This window comes from Budorcas taxicolor, chromosome 21, assembly GCF_023091745.1.
Source record: "Budorcas taxicolor isolate Tak-1 chromosome 21, Takin1.1, whole genome shotgun sequence".
NCBI lineage: Eukaryota > Metazoa > Chordata > Mammalia > Artiodactyla > Bovidae > Budorcas > Budorcas taxicolor.
The window spans coordinates 25,631,413-25,648,755 of record NC_068930.1 but is presented as its reverse complement, the minus strand read 5'-3'; the positions used below and the strand labels follow the sequence as shown (position 1 = coordinate 25,648,755).

General features: G+C 51.9%; 2 protein-coding genes across 2 annotated transcripts in view; both read left to right on the top strand.

Annotated features, from left to right (window-relative positions):
* Window positions 1-9,939, top strand: part of CPEB1 (cytoplasmic polyadenylation element binding protein 1) — a 110,599-nt gene extending 100,660 nt beyond the window's left edge. Inside the window, exons 6-12 of the mRNA XM_052659742.1 lie at window positions 612-725; window positions 1,043-1,147; window positions 1,950-2,086; window positions 5,148-5,346; window positions 6,576-6,670; window positions 7,225-7,305; window positions 8,683-9,939. Coding sequence (XP_052515702.1) covers window positions 612-725; window positions 1,043-1,147; window positions 1,950-2,086; window positions 5,148-5,346; window positions 6,576-6,670; window positions 7,225-7,305; window positions 8,683-8,793 — 842 coding nt within the window. The 3' untranslated portion in view covers window positions 8,794-9,939. The remainder of the gene's footprint in view (window positions 1-611; window positions 726-1,042; window positions 1,148-1,949; window positions 2,087-5,147; window positions 5,347-6,575; window positions 6,671-7,224; window positions 7,306-8,682) is intronic.
* Window positions 9,940-13,814: 3,875 nt separating this feature from the next.
* Window positions 13,815-17,045, top strand: RPS17 (ribosomal protein S17). The gene is made up of 5 exons (XM_052659691.1): window positions 13,815-13,843; window positions 14,131-14,282; window positions 14,772-14,877; window positions 15,579-15,644; window positions 16,919-17,045. Exons 1-5 carry the CDS (start codon window positions 13,841-13,843, stop codon window positions 16,997-16,999), a joined length of 408 nt encoding a protein of 135 aa, XP_052515651.1. The 5' UTR covers window positions 13,815-13,840; the 3' UTR covers window positions 17,000-17,045.
* The last annotated feature ends 298 nt before the right edge of the window (window positions 17,046-17,343 follow it).

The window sequence follows — 17,343 nt, the reverse complement described above, 5'->3', positions numbered from 1 at the left end:
TCCCCTAACAAACTGAAGGTTTATAGTGACCTGTGCTGTCAGATGATGGTTAGCATTTTTTAGCCAATAAAATGTTGGGTTTTTTAGACATAATGTGGTCACACACTTAATAGATGATAATATAGTATAAATACAACCTTTATATTCACTGGGAAACTAGAAAATTTGTATGATCAGCTTTATTGCAATGTTCATTTTATTGTGGTGATTTGGCACAAAACCCTGCAATGCCTCCGAGGTATGCCTATAATTCTAAATTCAAATTAATTGGTATTGTAAGCAGTGACTAGATAAAACTGTCTTCCGGTTAGTGTATCATTTTATGGTTGAAAATTGCTCAGGTTGTGATTGTTTTCACCCTGCACATGTGGTTTGCCATTCCTCCCAGTTTTAGTGGAGAACCAGAACTGGTGAATCAGGGTTACCACACTGGGCTGACAGGTTTGGGGAGGTGTCCGGTTTCTTGCCTTTCAGAGTAGTCATGAATGTTCTCCCAGCAGCCAGGCTGGGGGGCTGTGGGCTGTCTCTCCTTCCCGAGCAGGTTCACCACAGAGAAGGGCAGTGCCTTTGTGGCCTCTCTGACTCCGGTTTCTCTTTGTCTCCTGCCAAAGCTGTGAATGAAGCCACCTGCACGTGGAGTGGTCAGCTCCCTCCCCGGAACTACAAGAACCCCATCTACTCTTGCAAAGTGTTCCTAGGAGGCGTCCCTTGGGACATTACGGAAGGTGAGCTCTGAGTCCTTCTCCCTTCAGGTGCTGAAGGTGGCCCTGTGTTTCCAGAGGATGAAACTTGGCCTTGAGGCCAGGCCAGGCACTGAGCCTCTGCCCGGGCTCAGGGTGTGACGGGAGCAGCTGTGAGGGGAAAGGCGCCTTCACAGAGCCTGCAGGGCTGCTGGGCCTGGTGCCCACGCATATCACCGGAGACCTAGGGCCAGTTCGGAGCTGCCTGTCCAGGGAGACAAGCGACACTGATGGCCCTGTGCTTGTGCCGTCCTGGGGAGAAAGGTGCCCAAGGGTCTGCCATTCTTTCCATCTCTTTGCAGCTGGATTGGTTAACACCTTCCGTGTTTTCGGCTCTTTGAGTGTGGAGTGGCCTGGTAAGGATGGCAAGCACCCCCGGTGTCCTCCCAAAGGTAATATGCCGAAAGGTAATGCAGACATGGTAGGAGCTTTTTCTCCCTCCCCAGTATCTGACTGCACTGAGGGACGCTGGGATGGCACATGCATGCTGGTAATGTCCGGGTGTTCCAGAGCACAGAGCTCTTGGCACTTCTCCTCACCCAGCACGCCCCTCTGTTCCTTCTGAGCTAACGTTCCACCTGTCCATCCAGACTCACACTGCAGTTGGGGCTGCCTGGAAAAGCCCATGCACACCTCCCTCCAACCTGAACCCCAGCAGTTCGTGTCCTCTCAAGGCAAGGTGTTTGCCTTTCCTGCCCAGTGACGCTGTCGCCTGACCTGATTCTGAGATCCCTCTGGAGTTAGCAGGAATGAGGACCAAGTGTCTGAGTCCTCACTGGTCTGAAATGAGATTCCCTCCCTGTAGAAAGGAGCAGGTGCTATTTTCACGCTGCCCCATCTTCACTGATGAACCAGTGATTGAACTGGGCTTTTAAAGAAGTACCTTCGCCCCCGCGCCACAGACCCAGTGTCGCTCCTTCCCCCAGGAAAGCCAGGCTTGCTGATGTGAGCATGCTTTGTGCTGTGATGTGAAGAGCTGTGTGGTGACGACGGGACCCTCTGTCCTGCCGCACCCACCCTTCCCTTACTAGATGGGAAATGGTGAGCATCCCTCCCCCCATTGGAAGTAGGACACAAATGTGTCTTATCCATATGCCATCTCTCTTAGAGGGAAAAAAAACCAGCAACAACACCCTGCTGTAAACCCCCGGCTGAGGAGTAGCCCCCCGCCGAGGCATGTTAACGCAGTTTCTCCTTCCCTGGCAACAGGGTATGTGTATCTGGTCTTCGAACTGGAGAAGTCTGTCCGGGCCTTGCTTCAGGCTTGCTCTCATGACCCGCTGAGCCCGGATGGCCTGAGCGAGTACTACTTCAAGATGTCCAGCCGGAGGATGCGCTGCAAGGAGGTGAGCTGGTGCAGAGCCCTTGCTGGATCAGGGGCCTGGCTGTGAGGAGGCAGGCTTCATGGGGAGGTGGGTGCGCAGGTGCAGACGCGAGTTCCTACTGAGGCGAGAGGGCTGCTCTTCTTACCCCGCGGTGAGTGCAGCAAACACTCTCTGATGTATTAAAGCCACCGCTGCCACCTCTGGGCATTCCTACTCTAGCCAGCGCTTCTTCCTAAACCTCTTCTCTTAGGAATGAGATGGACTCTGCTTGGTCTTAACATCTACAGTTGTTCCTTCTAGTCCTGCCCTCCAGCTGTGCCTGCTGACCTCCCAGCCTGTGGTGGGTAAATCCCTCTGTAGCCGCCTCCCCCCTGCCCCGCCCCACCCCGCCCACAGTGACTTCAGCGCTGCCATCCAGGGCTTTTTCAGGACATGGTTCTCTCCATCTAATCCTCTCGCCCTTCGCGTCTCTGCTGTGTCAGCCTTGTGTGCGATTGGCATCTTGAGTCTCAAGCGAGGAGCCATCCTTCCTGGGCCTCACTGCATGTTCTTGGACCCTGCCTCAGGATCTCTAAGTCAGTTTGGTTGGAGCTTGAGAATCTCCACCTTAACCAAGTTCCCCAGGTGGTGCTAGTGGGTGGTGTTTGAGAACCACTTGTCAAAGAAAGTGCTAAACTCAGGAATCAGTGTTACTTTTAAAAATTTGATAACAGAGTGTATTTCGTGATACTGGACTAGGCAGTCAACACCTCTCAAACTTCACTTCCTCATTTATAAAATGGAAGATTGAGATGCCTGTATTAGTAAAAAGATCGCCAGGTGCCAGGGCTTACAGGATTGGAGGGTGAACAAGCGAAGCATAGAAGATTTTGAGGACGGTGAGGATGGTGAAGGTGCTGTTTTAGGATATTAAAGTGGTAGATTGTTGTTCAGTCGCCCAGGTATGTCCAACATGCCGTTCTACAGTTGCCAGAAACCCCACAGAGTTACAGTGGGAAAACAAACACCAATGATGTAAACCATGGAGTTCGGACAATGATGTGAGTGTAGGCTCCGTGATCGGAACAAATGTACCATTCCAGTGTGGAGCGTTGAGAGTCAGAGAGGCTGTGGAGGCAGTGGGTATACAGGAGCTCCCCACTTTGAGCTCAATTTTTGTTGTGAACCTACAGCTGCTCTAGAGAGAGAAGTCTATTGAAATCTGTAGGGTAAGGGGGAAGAAGCCTGCTTCATCGAGATGGTCACATTGGATTAAAATAAGAGATCCACATTACAGAGCTGACTCTTGGTTTTACAGATGTTTCCTGGTGTTGGTACGCATTCTGTCCTCTGGCTGCCCACAGTGACCCACAGCTTCCCTACCTTCTCTCCTTTCTTGCTGCGTGAAGCTCACACAGCCATCACTGCCTTCGCAGTGAGAGGCTACCACGGGCCCTCCCCACTCCAGTGCCCCTGCAGACGCCTTCCTGCATCCTGGCCCCATCTCATCACCCGGCAATGCTGCAGCGTCCCTCTTGAGGGCATGGACTGTAGGCTGCCCTGGTTCTCATCCCTCTCTGACACTCTCACCTCCTTGTGTCTCCCCTCCATAGTAGTAGGCATTTGATGCCCCCTCTTCTTTCCCAGTCAGACAAACTACTCACTTTCGTGGCCCTCCTCTTGCCTTCGACTGAGACTCACCTCTCTAGGCTCATGTCCCGCTTGAGTCCCACCATTCTGCGGGGCCTTTCTTCAGGATGTCCTGTGATTGTGTACTCTGACGCTTAAGGAGGAGACTTCCCTGGTGACTCAGTCAGTAAAGCGTCTGCCTGCAGTGCAGGAGACCTGGGTTCAATCTCTGGGTCGGGAAGGTCTCCTGGAGAAGGGAATGGCAACTCATTCCAGTACGCTTGCCTGGAAAATCCCATGGATGGAGGAGCCTGGTAGGCTACAGTCCGTGGGGTCACAAAGAGTCGGACATGACTGAGTGACTTCACTTTCACTTTTCACTTTGGAAAGCTTGGTGACACCCGTGATGTGATACTTTCTCATGGCAATGGAAGAAACAAGATGGGCTTTTGCATCTTCAGTGAGATCGGCTCCCCGTGGTAATGAACTTTTGCCAGGGTCTTATTCGAAGGCTACCTCGGTCTGCAGCCCATCAATCCTGATTCTTCTCGTTTTCCCACCATGCCCAGGTGGTCTGCACTCTGCATATTTACCTCTAGAATATCCTCGGTCGTGGCCTGTTCTGTGCCCAGCTCCCCAAGCCTGCTCCCAGTCTTCGTTGCCTGTCCTCTGTACTACTGTACTCTGTCCTTTGCCTCCTTGCTGGTTTTCTGCCTCAAATCTCTTCCTGCTTTGAGACCTTCTTTTTTTAAAAAAGAAAACTTCACAGATTAATCTTCCAAGAACACTTCCTGATCATCTGTCAACCCACTTCATTCTGGAGCCTCCTGCCTGCTTTGCCAGATTCTGTTCTAGGCTCAAGGGGTTCAGAGGCAGAGGGCACAGTCTGCTCCTGCCCTGGTGTCTTTCTGCTCTGCTGAACCACAGTGACCTGTATGTGACGGTTAACCCTGCGTCTCTCCGGCTATCCCACTGCTCCTGTCCAAGCCCTCTGATATGCACATTAGGCCAGTAACCGTTCCACACAAATACCTTAAGGGTCCCCACCCTCTGTCCTTCAAGCTCCTGTCCTGTCGTTTCTCTGTGAGCCCTTCCTGTCCAGGGACTCTGGACCGTGCTGTGTGTTATCAGTGCCCACGGCCCTTTGTCGGAACCCCACTGTTGAAGGTTGTGACAGAGGACCAGGATCCTGGGTGTGATAGTTCGGGACAGTTCTTACTCTTAAGGATGACTGACTACTGTTCTACCATTTGTCGTCTTTGCACCACTTTGGACTCACGGCCTCAGTGAGATTCAGGTCTGGCTGTGCTGGGGTTTAGGGTGCCTGGGGCTCAGCCTTGCGTCTGCAGCGCGCGCCTCCCCCTGCGGGAGCACCTCCCCCTCCGGGAGCGCCTCCCCCTGCGGGAGCGCCTCCCCCTGCGGGAGCACCACCGTGGCTCCCTGCCAGGACTGACACACCTGTGGGTGCTTTCAGGTGCAGGTGATCCCCTGGGTCCTGGCCGACAGCAACTTTGTCCAGAGTCCCTCCCAGAGGCTCGACCCCAGTAGGACGGTGTTCGTGGGTGCTCTGCACGGGATGCTCAACGCCGAGGCCCTGGCCGCCATTCTCAACGACCTATTTGGTGGTGTGGTGTATGCTGGGATTGACACAGATAAGCACAAGTATCCCATTGGTGAGTGTCCCACTTCTGTGTGGGACAGCTGGGCGGCCCCCAGGGTGTAGACCAAGATCGTGATGCTCTCCTATGGGAGTGGAGGCGAGGCCTGACCCAGGCCTGCTCATCAGCATATTCCAGCAGTGTAGCATCTTTTTCTAGATAAGCCACCAGTACTGACCTCTCTGTACCCACCCCTCTCCCCCCACCTCCCTTGAAGGGGAAGAAAGTTGATAGGAGCCCTATAGGAGGTGATAGGAGGTGCAAACAAAACAGGAACATTGGCTTGAAGGTGAGCATTCACAGCCAAACCATTCTGAGACAGACAACAGGTAATACTTTATTAAAAAGCTGGGACTTTCCTGAACTTGCCTGGTTTCCTCTATTCAGAGGCCTTGAAAAGTGGTTTTGTCCAGGGTCAGAGACCAAGCCAGGCTGAGGCAGGACTCGGGGTGACCCAGGCAGCAGAGTGTGGTCACAGCTCACGCTATCCTAGCAGAGGGGAGTCTGGGGGCCTGGCCACTGAGAAAGGTCAGGTTCCCAGTCGTGACAGAATTGTCTCAGTGCTGGGGCTTGGAGGTAGAACAGAGCCTGGCCTTCCTGATCAACACTGGCTCCCCTACCCTCATGCACCATCTGCCCAAACACAGCGTGTCTGGGCAGGAAGGAGCGCTGTGTGCTCGTTGCAGCGGAACTGCACACTGAGGACGGGGACCTCAGAGCCCACGGGGACCTCAGAGCCCACAGGGCAGAGGCGGTGCTGGGCAGGGCGTGCTGCTTCTGACGCCCCTGCCTGGCCTGCCTTCAGTTGTGCTCTGCCTGTGTCTGGCTTTGCGCTCTGAACTGGAATAACCACACCTGTGGGCTTGCCCACACACAGGAGTCTTTCGTCCCCCAAGGGGCCACTCCTGAGGGGCTGTGCCACCACAGTCTGCAGCTGCAGTCTGACGTGGTGCCACCAGCTGAACATGACTCTGAGGGCTTGAAACGTGCTAGTGCCACCTGTTGAAATGATGATGTTGGGTTAAAGAAAAAATATTACTGAAATTAATTCCCCTGCATTCTTTTCATTCATTCCACTACATTCCTTAGAGGTGGCTACTGGGAATCGGTAAAGTCACGCGAGTAGCCCGCGTTTATGTTTCTGTTGGGCAGCGCCGAGCTGATCTAGGAGCAGGCTCTCCTGAGTGTTGACACGCGGCCTTTGGGAGACTTGGGCTCGAGGGTGAGTTTCCCGTCTTCCGTAGGCTCTGGTCGTGTGACTTTCAACAACCAGCGCAGTTACCTGAAAGCAGTCAGTGCTGCTTTTGTGGAGATCAAGACCACCAAGTTCACCAAGAAGGTGAGTGGGCTGGTCTGCACCCTCTTCTGGGCCATCTGAGAGGTCTGGGCAGCCACCACTCAGGGCCAGCCCAAGACGAGAGCTGTGCCATGCTGGCTATGAGCCAGGCTTCCACCGACACACCTGAGGGTCAGGGTTGAAGGTGGGCCTGGTCTCGGTTGATGAGAGCAGATGGGAGCCTCAGCATGGGGTCACCTTCCCTCACTGTGGTCATCGACCAGCATTGTGAGCTAAGCCGACTTCCATCCTGACCTGCATCCTCTTGAGCGCTTGCTTTTTGCTGGGTGATTGCTTTGCAGGTCAGGTTTCCCGAGAAGGCCAGGCAGTAATGTGTGGGATTGCCACGCTGTGCACAGCCAGCCTGGAAGATGCTGCAGTGATCTTGTCTCTCTCGAGGATCTCTGGGTCCTCTGCCCTAGTTCTTTCTGGGCCCCTTAAAATAGGAACCACCTTGTGTTCATATAGGTGACCCATACGCACCCTTCTCTTGTGGCCCCTCTGGGCTCCCCATGAGAAGCAGCCCCTTAGTGATCCTGCTCTGCCTTTGTCTGCAGGTTCAGATCGACCCTTACCTGGAAGACTCTGTGTGTCATATCTGCAGCTCCCAGCCTGGCCCATTCTTCTGTCGGGATCAGGTGAGTCCCCTGGGCACTTGAGGGTTTACAGAACCCTTTCCCTCAGTTAAGCGTTGTCATGTCACATTCATCACATGGAACGCGGAGGTCTCAGGTTCCCCTTGGTTGTCTTAGAGCGCAGCAGAAGCAGCAGTGATGTTTGACCCTGAACTGTGGGGAAAGCGCATGGAGCTGAGTCTTGGTGCTGTGGCCTGCCCGTCCTGGGGGTGCTGTGCAGTGGGGCACTGCTGCTCACAGGTGGTTTTGAGGATGACAGGGACCAGGGCAGGTGTGGTCAGCACTACCTGTGAGCCAGCCAGGGCCTGCTGTTCTAACTCCAAGTCCTTAGGTTGATTCTTCCCTAGGCAAGGAGTCCGTCTCTATTGACTTCTGAATCTCTGGGCTGTTTCGGTGCTGCTGCCTGCTTTGTACCCAGTTGTCAGAAGCAGGCAGAAGGCAGCACGGCAGCTTTGTTGCATGCTTCTGGGTGGCGGAGCACAGACCTGGAAGTGTTGGACGGAGCTTCTCGTCCTCTGTGGTGTGTCTGTGTGTTCACCAGCTGAGGATCTGTATCAGTGCACAGTCTGATTCAGCGGTTTGGAGCATGGCCTGAGACTCGCTGTTTGTGACAAGTCTCCAAGTGGTGCCTGTGTTGCTGGGGACAGGAGAAGTAAGGGACCTGGTCGGATACTAGCACCGTGTCTGTACTTGGAGTTGTTTTTGCAGTGGTACTGTCACTCGGGTTTGGAGTCTGAGTAGAGGGCAGTTAAACTGAGGCTGCAAGACGAGGATGTGAAGTAAGTGTGGGTTGCTGGGGGGAGCTTGAGATCCGTGTGAGTCTGATCAGCCTCTTCTCGCAGGCTTGTGTGTGTCAGTGTGTTTCACAGATGGTCCCCATTTTCAGATACCTGGAAGTTAGTGGCCTGCCTGAGGTTACAGAGCCAGCAGGAGTGAGGGGCTGGGCCTGAGATGTTGGTCTATGTGCGCAGTCACCTCTCCTCACTGAGTGTGACGACGAAGCCGTGCTGCCTGGCCTTAGGGCCTGGAGTCACTGTCTTTGAACGCTCTCCCGTATTGTGTGTGGCCGTGAGACACAAGTGCTCCACAGGAGGTAGGACGGGCAGGGACTGGAAGAGCACCTGGGTGCTCAGAACCGAGGAGAGGAGCTGGCGTGGCCTCTGCACACTAGGAGCCCAGCGTGCGCAGTTGTGTCCAGGCACCCGTAGAAGCCGGTCACACCTCGTGTTGGGGACGAGAGGAGTCCCCGGGGCCAGCTCTTGTAACCCCACAGAAGCCATTAGGAGTGCCCACGCCCTCCCGGTCAGAGCAGGCAGCGCACGCAGCCACCCCCCGGCTGGTCTGACACAAGCCTGGCTCCTCTCTTCTCTCCCCTCGCAGGTGTGCTTCAAGTACTTCTGCCGGAGCTGCTGGCACTGGCGGCACAGCATGGAGGGCCTGCGCCACCACAGCCCCCTGATGCGGAACCAGAAGAACCGCGACTCCAGCTAGAGGGGCCTGTGTGCCCAGGGCCGGCCGCCTCCGCCGCCGGCCCACCTGCCACCGGCGACCAGGGAGCTGGCTTCCCGAGGACAAGGGAAATCGTAGTCACCTTTGCACTTGCTGAGTCTGTCTTTGTTTCTGCACTAATTAATGCACAATGAGTTTTGTCGGGTTTTGTTTTCAGAGGGTGTGCCAGGGCAAGGACCCTCTGGCTCGCCCTCCAAGCGACTCTGTAGTTTTCCCAGATTTTAGTTCCTCATTTTGCCGATGAAAAGCAAAAAAAAAAAAAAAGAACTACGTGTCCAGAAGGTATTGACACGACGCCTACATCTAGGTTTATTTATTAAAAGCGCTTTTTTACATTCCTTGCAATACTGATGGTGATGATGTGCAGGTCTCATTGGTTTCATTCTTGCAGTTGCCATACAGTGCCTTTCCATTTATTTAACCCCCACCTGAACGGCATAAACTGAGTGTTCAGCTGGTGTTTTTTACTGTAAACAACAAGGAGACTTTGCTCTTCATTTAAACCAAAATCATATTTCATATTTTACGCTCGAGGGTTTTTACCGGTTCCTTTTTACACTCCTTAAAACAGTTTTTAAGTCGTTTGGAACAAGAGATTTTTTTTCTTTCCTGGCAGCTTTTAACATTATAGCAAATTTGTGTCTGGGGGACTGCTGGTCACTGTTTCTCACAGTTGCAAATCAAGTCATTTGCAACCAAGAAAAAAATTTTTTTTGGATTTGAAACTGGACTGGATGAATGATGTTTGAGCGGCTGCTGTATATAGTTTTAAAATGGTTTATTGCACCTTCTTAAGTTGCACTTACGTGGGGGGGGAGGGTTGATAGAAGTTTTTAATCACAAAGTCACAGGACTTTTTTCTTTTGTAACTGAGCTAAAAAGGGCTGCTTTCTGGTGGGGGCAGATGAAGGCTCACAGGAGCCCTTTCTCTCAGAGGGGACAAGTACCCTACCCTGATTTCCTTCATTTGAGAAGTGTATGAAGCAACAGTTGCGGTCGACTGAAATGCTACTGGAATTTGAAAACTTGACTTTTTCTTTCTTCTTTCCTTCCTTTTTTTTTTTTAAAAAAAAAAAAAAACTACTTGCCCCTCTTTGGGAAGCTGTGTGCCAAAGAACCAGTGTCATAATGCCCCTCCTCCCTCCTGCTGAGCTGACGTTGCATTGTTGCATATCCCAGCTACTCTGTGGGTTTCGTGAAGCTGTGTGTGAAGTCTCTACCTCATTGTAGTATATGCAGGCAAGACTGCACTCTCCTACAGGTGTGTGGAGTAAGCTGTGGTGTAGTTGTTTGGCACATAATAAACACGTTGCAGCAGAGTCCCGGTTCTGTCTCTGTGTCTGAGGCGGGGTAATGGGAGCAGTGAGACACTTGGGATTTCAGAGTAAAAACGCACATTTCCTTGCATCTTCTATAATGAGCGGGATTCCTGCCCAGGTTAATGGAGGGGCCATGAGGGGACCTGCCCCTTTAAGTCATTCTTGTTCACTTCGTGCACCTTGAAGGTGCCTTTCTGGTAAGTGGGTACCTCTGGTCCAGGTATGTAAAAAGGGTGCACAAATAAACTTTCTGGGGCTCCTCTTCGGCTTTTCAGGTGGCAGTAGTGGTAAAGAACCCGCCTGCTAACGCAGGAGGCAGAAGAGACACGAGTTTGATCCCTGGATCGGGAAGATCCCCTGGAGGAAGGCATGGCAACCCACTCCAGCATTCTTGCCTGGAAAATCCCATGAACAGGGGAGCCTGTCAGGCTACAGTCCATGGGGTTGTGAAGAGTAGAACACGGCTGAGTGACTTAGCAGGCAGCAGGCAGGGGGCTCCTCTTCTCATCATCCTAGACCCACCTTGGAGGGACCAGAGGCTAGTTCCTTGGGGGTCGGCACAGGCCACTTGTTCTCAGCTCCTCCTCTACGCCTCAGAGCTTTCTTCTTGGGAGGCTTCCTATCTATCGGAGTCATCTATGCTGACCCAGTTCTTCACTGAACGGGAGTAAATTTTTGCTATTCTTTGGGACTATCACCTGGACTATTACCTCACAGGCTTCCAGGATTTATTAATCCTGGTCTACTGATGATTTTTTCAGGTAGGTCATGCCTGAGCCCAGCTGCTGGAGCAATTTCTGGAAGATTCCATTTTAGTCATTGGTGGAGGGAGCTCTGTGTGCCGAAGCATCCCTTCCATGAAGAGATGCAAGAACTCACTGTCGTCGTGGGTGGGGAGTCCTGTCAGCCAAGGCGTGGCTGGCTGCAGCCTAATCTGAAGTTTGCTGGTAAACTCCTGCAGCCCTCTCGGAGCAGGGGCCCTGACCGCCCTTCTGGTGTCCTGTCCTGTTCAGTCATCTCTTCTCCCCGTTAATCTCATTCTGGTCCACATGCTGCTTTCAGGGCACAAGCTTCCTCCTTCAGCCTTCCATTCCCAGTCAGTTTAGAGGGACTGACTGGACTGTCCAGGTGTTGAGGGATAAGGCACACAGCCTGATGCCCCTGACCTCCTCCAACCTGGGCAGCCCAGCCCTTAAGTCAGGTGAGGGCCTGGAACCCACTTCAGCAGAGGTGGAGAGAAGGAGCAGTACTCCTGAGGCTGTTGTGGCACCAGCGTAGTTAGTAGGCAGTGCTGTTGGCTTCAGAAGGACTAGGTTTGAGGATGGGTAAGACAGAAACTCTGAAGACAGCAGTGGTGGTTGGAGAAGGTGCCTCAGTTGGAGGCACTACAGGTGAACTGGGCCCAACAGGTAAATATTTGAGAACGAACTTTGTTCTAGGCACTGTTCAATGCAAAACACAGCTGTCACAGAATTCATCCCTAGCTTAGAAAGCTGAGACAAGTCACCGTGACACGTGCTAAGAAATGCTAGAGCAACATTAAAAGGATAGCAGTGCTGGATCATCGAAAGAGCAAGGAGGTTTCAGAAAAACAGCTATTTCTGCTTTATTGACTATGCCAAAGCCTTTGTGTGGATCACAATAAACTGAAAAATCCTGAAGGAGATGGGAATACCAGACCACCTGACCTGCCTCTTGTGAAACCTCTATGCAGGTCAGGAAGCAACAGTTAGAACTGGACATGGAACAACAGACTGGTTCCAAGTAGGAAAAGGAGCACGTCAAAGCTGTATATTGTCATCCTGCTTATTTAACTTCTATGCAGAGTACATCATGAGACATGCTGGGCTGGAAGAAACACAAGCTGTAATCAAGATTGCCAGGAGAAATATCAGTAACCTCAGATATGCAGATGACACCACCCTTATGGCAGAAAGTGAAGAGGAACTAAAGAGCCTCTTGATGAAAGTGAAAGAGGAGAGTGCAAAAGTTGGCTCAACATTCAGAAAACTAAGATCATGGCATCCAGTCCCATCATTTCATGGCAAATAGATGGGGAAATAGTGACTATTTTGAGGGGCTCCAATATTACTGCAGATGGTGATTGCAGCCATAAAATTAAAATATGTTTACTCCTTGGAAGGAAAGTTATGACCAACCTAGACAGCATATGGACATTACTTTGCCAACAAACATCCATCTAGTCAAGGCTATGGTTTTTCCAGTAGTCATGTGTGGATGTGAGAGTTGGACTATAAAGAAAGCTGAACGCAGAAGAATTGATGCTTTTGAACCGTGGTGATGGAGAAGACTCCAGAGTCCCTTGGACTGCAAGGAGATCCAACCAGTCCATCCTAAAGGAGGTCAGTCCTGGGTGTTCACTGGAAGGACTGATGTTGAAGCTGAAACTCCAATACTTTGGCCACCTGATGCGAAGAGCTGACTCACTTGAAAGTACCCTGATGCTGGAAAAGATTGAGGGCAGGAGGAGAAGGGGATGGCAGGAGGAGAAGGGGATGACAGGATGAGATGGTTGGATGGCATCACCAACTCAATGAACATGGGTTTGGGTAGATTCTGGCAGTTGGTGATGGACAGGGAGGCCTGGCGTGCTGTGGTTCATGGGGTCACAAAGAGTTGGACATGACTGAGTGACTGAACTGAAGTGCTGAAAAAAAATGATAAAAGGATAACAGTGCTACTTTTAATATATAAATTGGAGGAAAAGCCCCTTTGATAAGGTGACATTTGAGCAAAGCTTTGGAAGTGAGATAATCATTTCCCAGTTGTGCTTGTGTCGCCACCAGGCTGCAAGGCTGACCTGGTGGGGACCTAGTGCGCGAGGCCATCCCCTACCTTCTCACTTTTCCATGCTTCCACGCGCTGTCGCCGTTCCCCGCTCCCCCCCCGCTACGCCCCCAACACACACACACCGCCCCTGGCATGTGTGGAAGAGATGCACCTCTCCAACCTCTTGGGCGATCCAACCACTGTAGAGTTCAGTCGCTCAATCGTGTCCGACTCAGCGACTCCGTGGACTGCAGCACTCCAGGCCTCGCTGTCCATCACCAACTCCCGGAGCGTACTCAAACTCATGTCCATCAAGTCAGCGATGCTATCCAACCATCTCATCCTCTGTCGTCCCTTTCTTCTCCCGCCTGCAATCTTTCCCAGCATCAGGGTCTTTTCCAATGAGTCAGCTCTTCGCATCAGGTGGCCAAGAAAGTATTGGAGTTTCAGCGTCAGTCCTTCCAATGAATACTCAGGTGAGGTGAGGTCAAGTCGCTCAGTCGTGACCGACTCTTTGCGACCCCGTGGACTGTAACCTACTAGGCTTCTCCGTCCATGGGATTCTCCAGGCAAAAATACCGGAGTGGGTTGCCGTTTCCTTCTCCAGAATACTCAGGACCGATGTAGAAGCAGTAGAAACCACTGTGGAAGGCTTTCAGACACCAGCCTAAGGACCATAGGCGGGGCGGAGCGGCAGAGCCTTGCCCAGCAGGGGGCGGATCAATGGCTCGTTCTGCCCGCTGGACGCAGACGGGCCGTCCACATTTCCGTTCTATTTTGCCTCCGCCCCGCTAGGGGTCGCTGTGGAGCGCTGGAGGAGGCTCAGCGCGTCCCAGGCTAGGCGGAAGCGGCTTTCTGGCCTGCGCTTTATAGGTCTCTCTTGTACTTCCTGTTTCCTCTTTTACCAAGAACCCGCCAACATGGTAGGTGTTTTGGCTCCAAGTTGGTGCCCGCCAGAATCGTCTTCCATCCGCCGTTTCCCTCAGCTCCCAGCCCGTAAGGAGGCGCGCACTGCCCTGTGAGGCTGAAGCCTCCGTAGGTTGCTGGTTTCCGCGTTGACCCCTCGCTCCACCGCTGCCCGGCCGGGCCTTTACTGTACCGGGCTCAGCCCCAGCCCACGAACCCAGCTCGGGTCAGGGTGTGACGCCGCGCTGTTTGCTGGAGCGGGGTGGTCCTGGCTCGCGAGTGACCCTATTTTCTCCACCCGCAGGGCCGCGTTCGCACCAAAACCGTAAAGAAAGCGGCCCGGGTCATCATTGAGAAGTACTACACGCGCCTGGGCAATGATTTCCACACCAACAAGCGGGTGTGCGAGGAAATCGCCATTATTCCCAGCAAGAAGCTTCGCAATAAGATCGCAGGGTGAGTCGGGTCTGCGTTCGGTTTCCAGGGCCTCCGTGGCCCCGCGGGTGGGTCCTGGGAGCTGTGCATCTGTGGGGTTTTTTGGTGAAGTTGTCTTGTGTTCACGTTGCATTGATGCTTGGCTGTTTGACTGGCAATGGCGCTTGGACGAAGTTAGCCCCAGTTGATCTCTGGAAGAGAATATTTAAAGACCTGCTTGATCTTTTGCGGTATTGCGTAAATTGGAACTCGAAGGAAAGCAGATGAGGGTTGGAAGGGATCGCGAAAGTTTGTTGGAGTATTTGGTGGTTTTACAAACGAACGTGAATACAGAGGAGAGCCATGCCTGGATAAGCGGAGCTGCGTGTAGAGGTTCTGTGTATGTAGAGGATTCCCAAGATGATGACGACTCTCCCTTCTCACTGCCGGGAAAGAGCTGAAACTCCTACGTGCACATCCAGAGGTGCTGTGTACCGTGGGGACCAATGTGTGTTCTTGGGCGCTTTGTAGCTACGTCACACATCTGATGAAGCGGATTCAAAGAGGCCCTGTGAGAGGTATCTCCATCAAGCTGCAGGAGGAGGAGAGAGAGAGGAGAGACAATTACGTGCCTGAGGTAAATTTTCTGGGTCTTACTCTGGACCTCTGGTTCATCTTGAAAGATAGAAGGAGGTCCCTGAGAACCGTTTCAGGTACTTGGTTTCCAGGGGGACCTCAGCTGCATATCCATAGACCGCCCCCCCCCCTCTTAAGCAGCTGAGCTGTGCTTGTGGCTCAGTCGCCTCCGACTCTTTGCGACCCCTTGGGCTGTAGCCCGCCACGCTCCTCTGTCCGTGGGATTCTCCAGGCAAGAATAGTGGGGTGGGTTGCCATACACTTCCACAGGGGATCTTCCCGACCCAGGAGTGGAACCTAGGCCTCCCACATTGCAGGGGGATCCTTTACCATCTTAGCCACCAGGGAAGCCCATAAGCCGCTGTAGGTGCCTGTAATCTGTGAATACCTGCCTATATGTTGTGTTCCACCCTGTTAGGACCGTGTAAGTTCTGTTCACGAGAACCTTGCATGACTGGTGACCTACCATGTCTTCTGGCTTGATTTTTTTTTTTTTGCTTTGGCATAATATTCTTGGAGTGTTGCTATAAACCCAGTCTTAAGGTTTTTTAAATACTGAATTTGTGGGAGCCTATTGTATCCCCTCTATGCTTCACCCCTCCCCCAATTTTTCTTCCTCATTTAAGAATATTGGAGAAAAGGCAGGGAAGGTGAGAGATTCTCTAACTCATTACTATTTGGGGCCGGCCTTGTTTCTCCTAGGTCTCAGCCCTGGATCAGGAAATCATTGAAGTAGATCCTGACACTAAGGAAATGCTGAAGCTGTTGGTAAGTGTTCGCTGAATTTCTGAAGTAGGGTTTCCCTGGTCACCAACTATCAGTAGCTCTCTGCTGTCTGTAATACCACAGGGTAACACTTGTTGAATCTTTAAAATATATCAGATAGTCTCCACATTTTCTATATGTTGTTTTCCTCACTGTATCCCATGAGGTACCTCCTGTCTACGTTTTATAGATGTTGGAGCGGTAATTTCAGGTTAGTGGGTGGCAGAGGTGGGACTCCATCCACACTTCTAACCACTAAGCTAGACTACCTCCAGAGGGGGTTTAGCTGGTTGCTAAAGGTTGAGTTTGCTGTGCATGCGACGATAACTCCCAGGTCTAGTGACCATTGCTCTTCTTGCTCTTCTGTGTCCACATGCTAGCCACTCACATGAGCTCTGGTTTCATTTCTGGTGCTGACAGGGCACTACTTGAGTGGTTCAGCTGTCTTCAGCACACTGATAAGTGTCTCTTCTGTGATTTATCTTAGTACTTGTGCATTTTGGTGAAAGCATGAGCTTCAAAGTCCAGGGGGCAGTTGATTTCGAGCAACTTTATTTTTCCCTTTTTTATGATGATGAGACATTTAAATAATAGCATGAAATTCTATATACCTACCACCCAGCTTCAGAAAAACATCACCAGTACAGCTAAAGCCTGTTACAGATTATTTTCTCCTGAAATAACCACTATCCTGGAATGTAGCTTTTTATTTTCAACGGTAAAATTGATCTTTGAGCATGAAATGAGGAATTAATTTCTGGTTATGTGGCAGGACCTTGGTTTCACTGCTCTTAGACTGAGCCAGCTCTGAGGCAGGCCCTGCCCTTGTCCCACCACTCATCTTCCTGGGCCTTCACAAATGCTGACTGCATGAGTGATGCATCCTATCTGAGATTGGTCCTGAAAGTGAAGGGGCACTGTGTTAGCCTTAGAGCAGTATTCTTAAAGGGACAGATTTTGCACCCAGGGGATATTTGGAGATCCCAGCTGGGGGTACAAGCAGACTTGTGGGTAAAGGCTGAGGATGCCGTTAAAAGTCTTAGAATGCACAGGACAGCTGCCTTGTGACTGTTGGGGTGGAGGATCCTTCAGATGGAGTCCACCCCCTTGTGAGTTTACTGGTCTGGGGTGGGAAGAAAGCTGTCACTTTTCTGCAGGGTCCCAGCAGTCTGACTCAAGCTGGAGGAGTTGGTGAAGCATAGCCTAATGGTGGTACTGGGACGCTGGACACAGATCTTGCCAGAACAGCCACACTAAGCCCATTTTTATCATTACAGGACTTTGGCAGTCTGTCCAACTTGCAGGTCACTCAGCCTACAGTTGGGATGAACTTCAAAACACCACGTGGAGCCGTTTGAGTCTTTCTGCTGTGCTGTAATATTTTCAATAAACCTCGGACAACAACCTTGCCTGTGTCATCTGTGGGGTTGGGTCCCGGTGGAACTAAGGACAGGAATTCTTTCTCACGGGAGGCGTGTCCTGCAGAGCACCTGTGGGCAGCGCCCATACAGACAGTGGATGCCTGAGAAGGCCTGGTCCTGGCAGGTCCTGCATGCGCACTCTGGCTTCGGGCAAAAGTCAGGAGATGCTTTTCCCTCTTTACCCCATGTGTCCTGTGTGTTTGAGCTCAGCCTCTCCTGGGTACATGCAGTTCGGGTTAGTGAACCTTCTTGTCTTGAAAAGGTAATGTTCCCCACATGTA

Excerpts from the sequence above, each read along its gene's own strand:
- RPS17 (XM_052659691.1), top strand. Across the intron at positions 14,283-14,771 it reads CTTCGCAATAAGATCGCAGG|CTACGTCACACATCTGATGA; the intron begins GTGAGTCGGGTC and ends GGCGCTTTGTAG. Across the intron at positions 14,878-15,578 it reads GAGACAATTACGTGCCTGAG|GTCTCAGCCCTGGATCAGGA; the intron begins GTAAATTTTCTG and ends TGTTTCTCCTAG.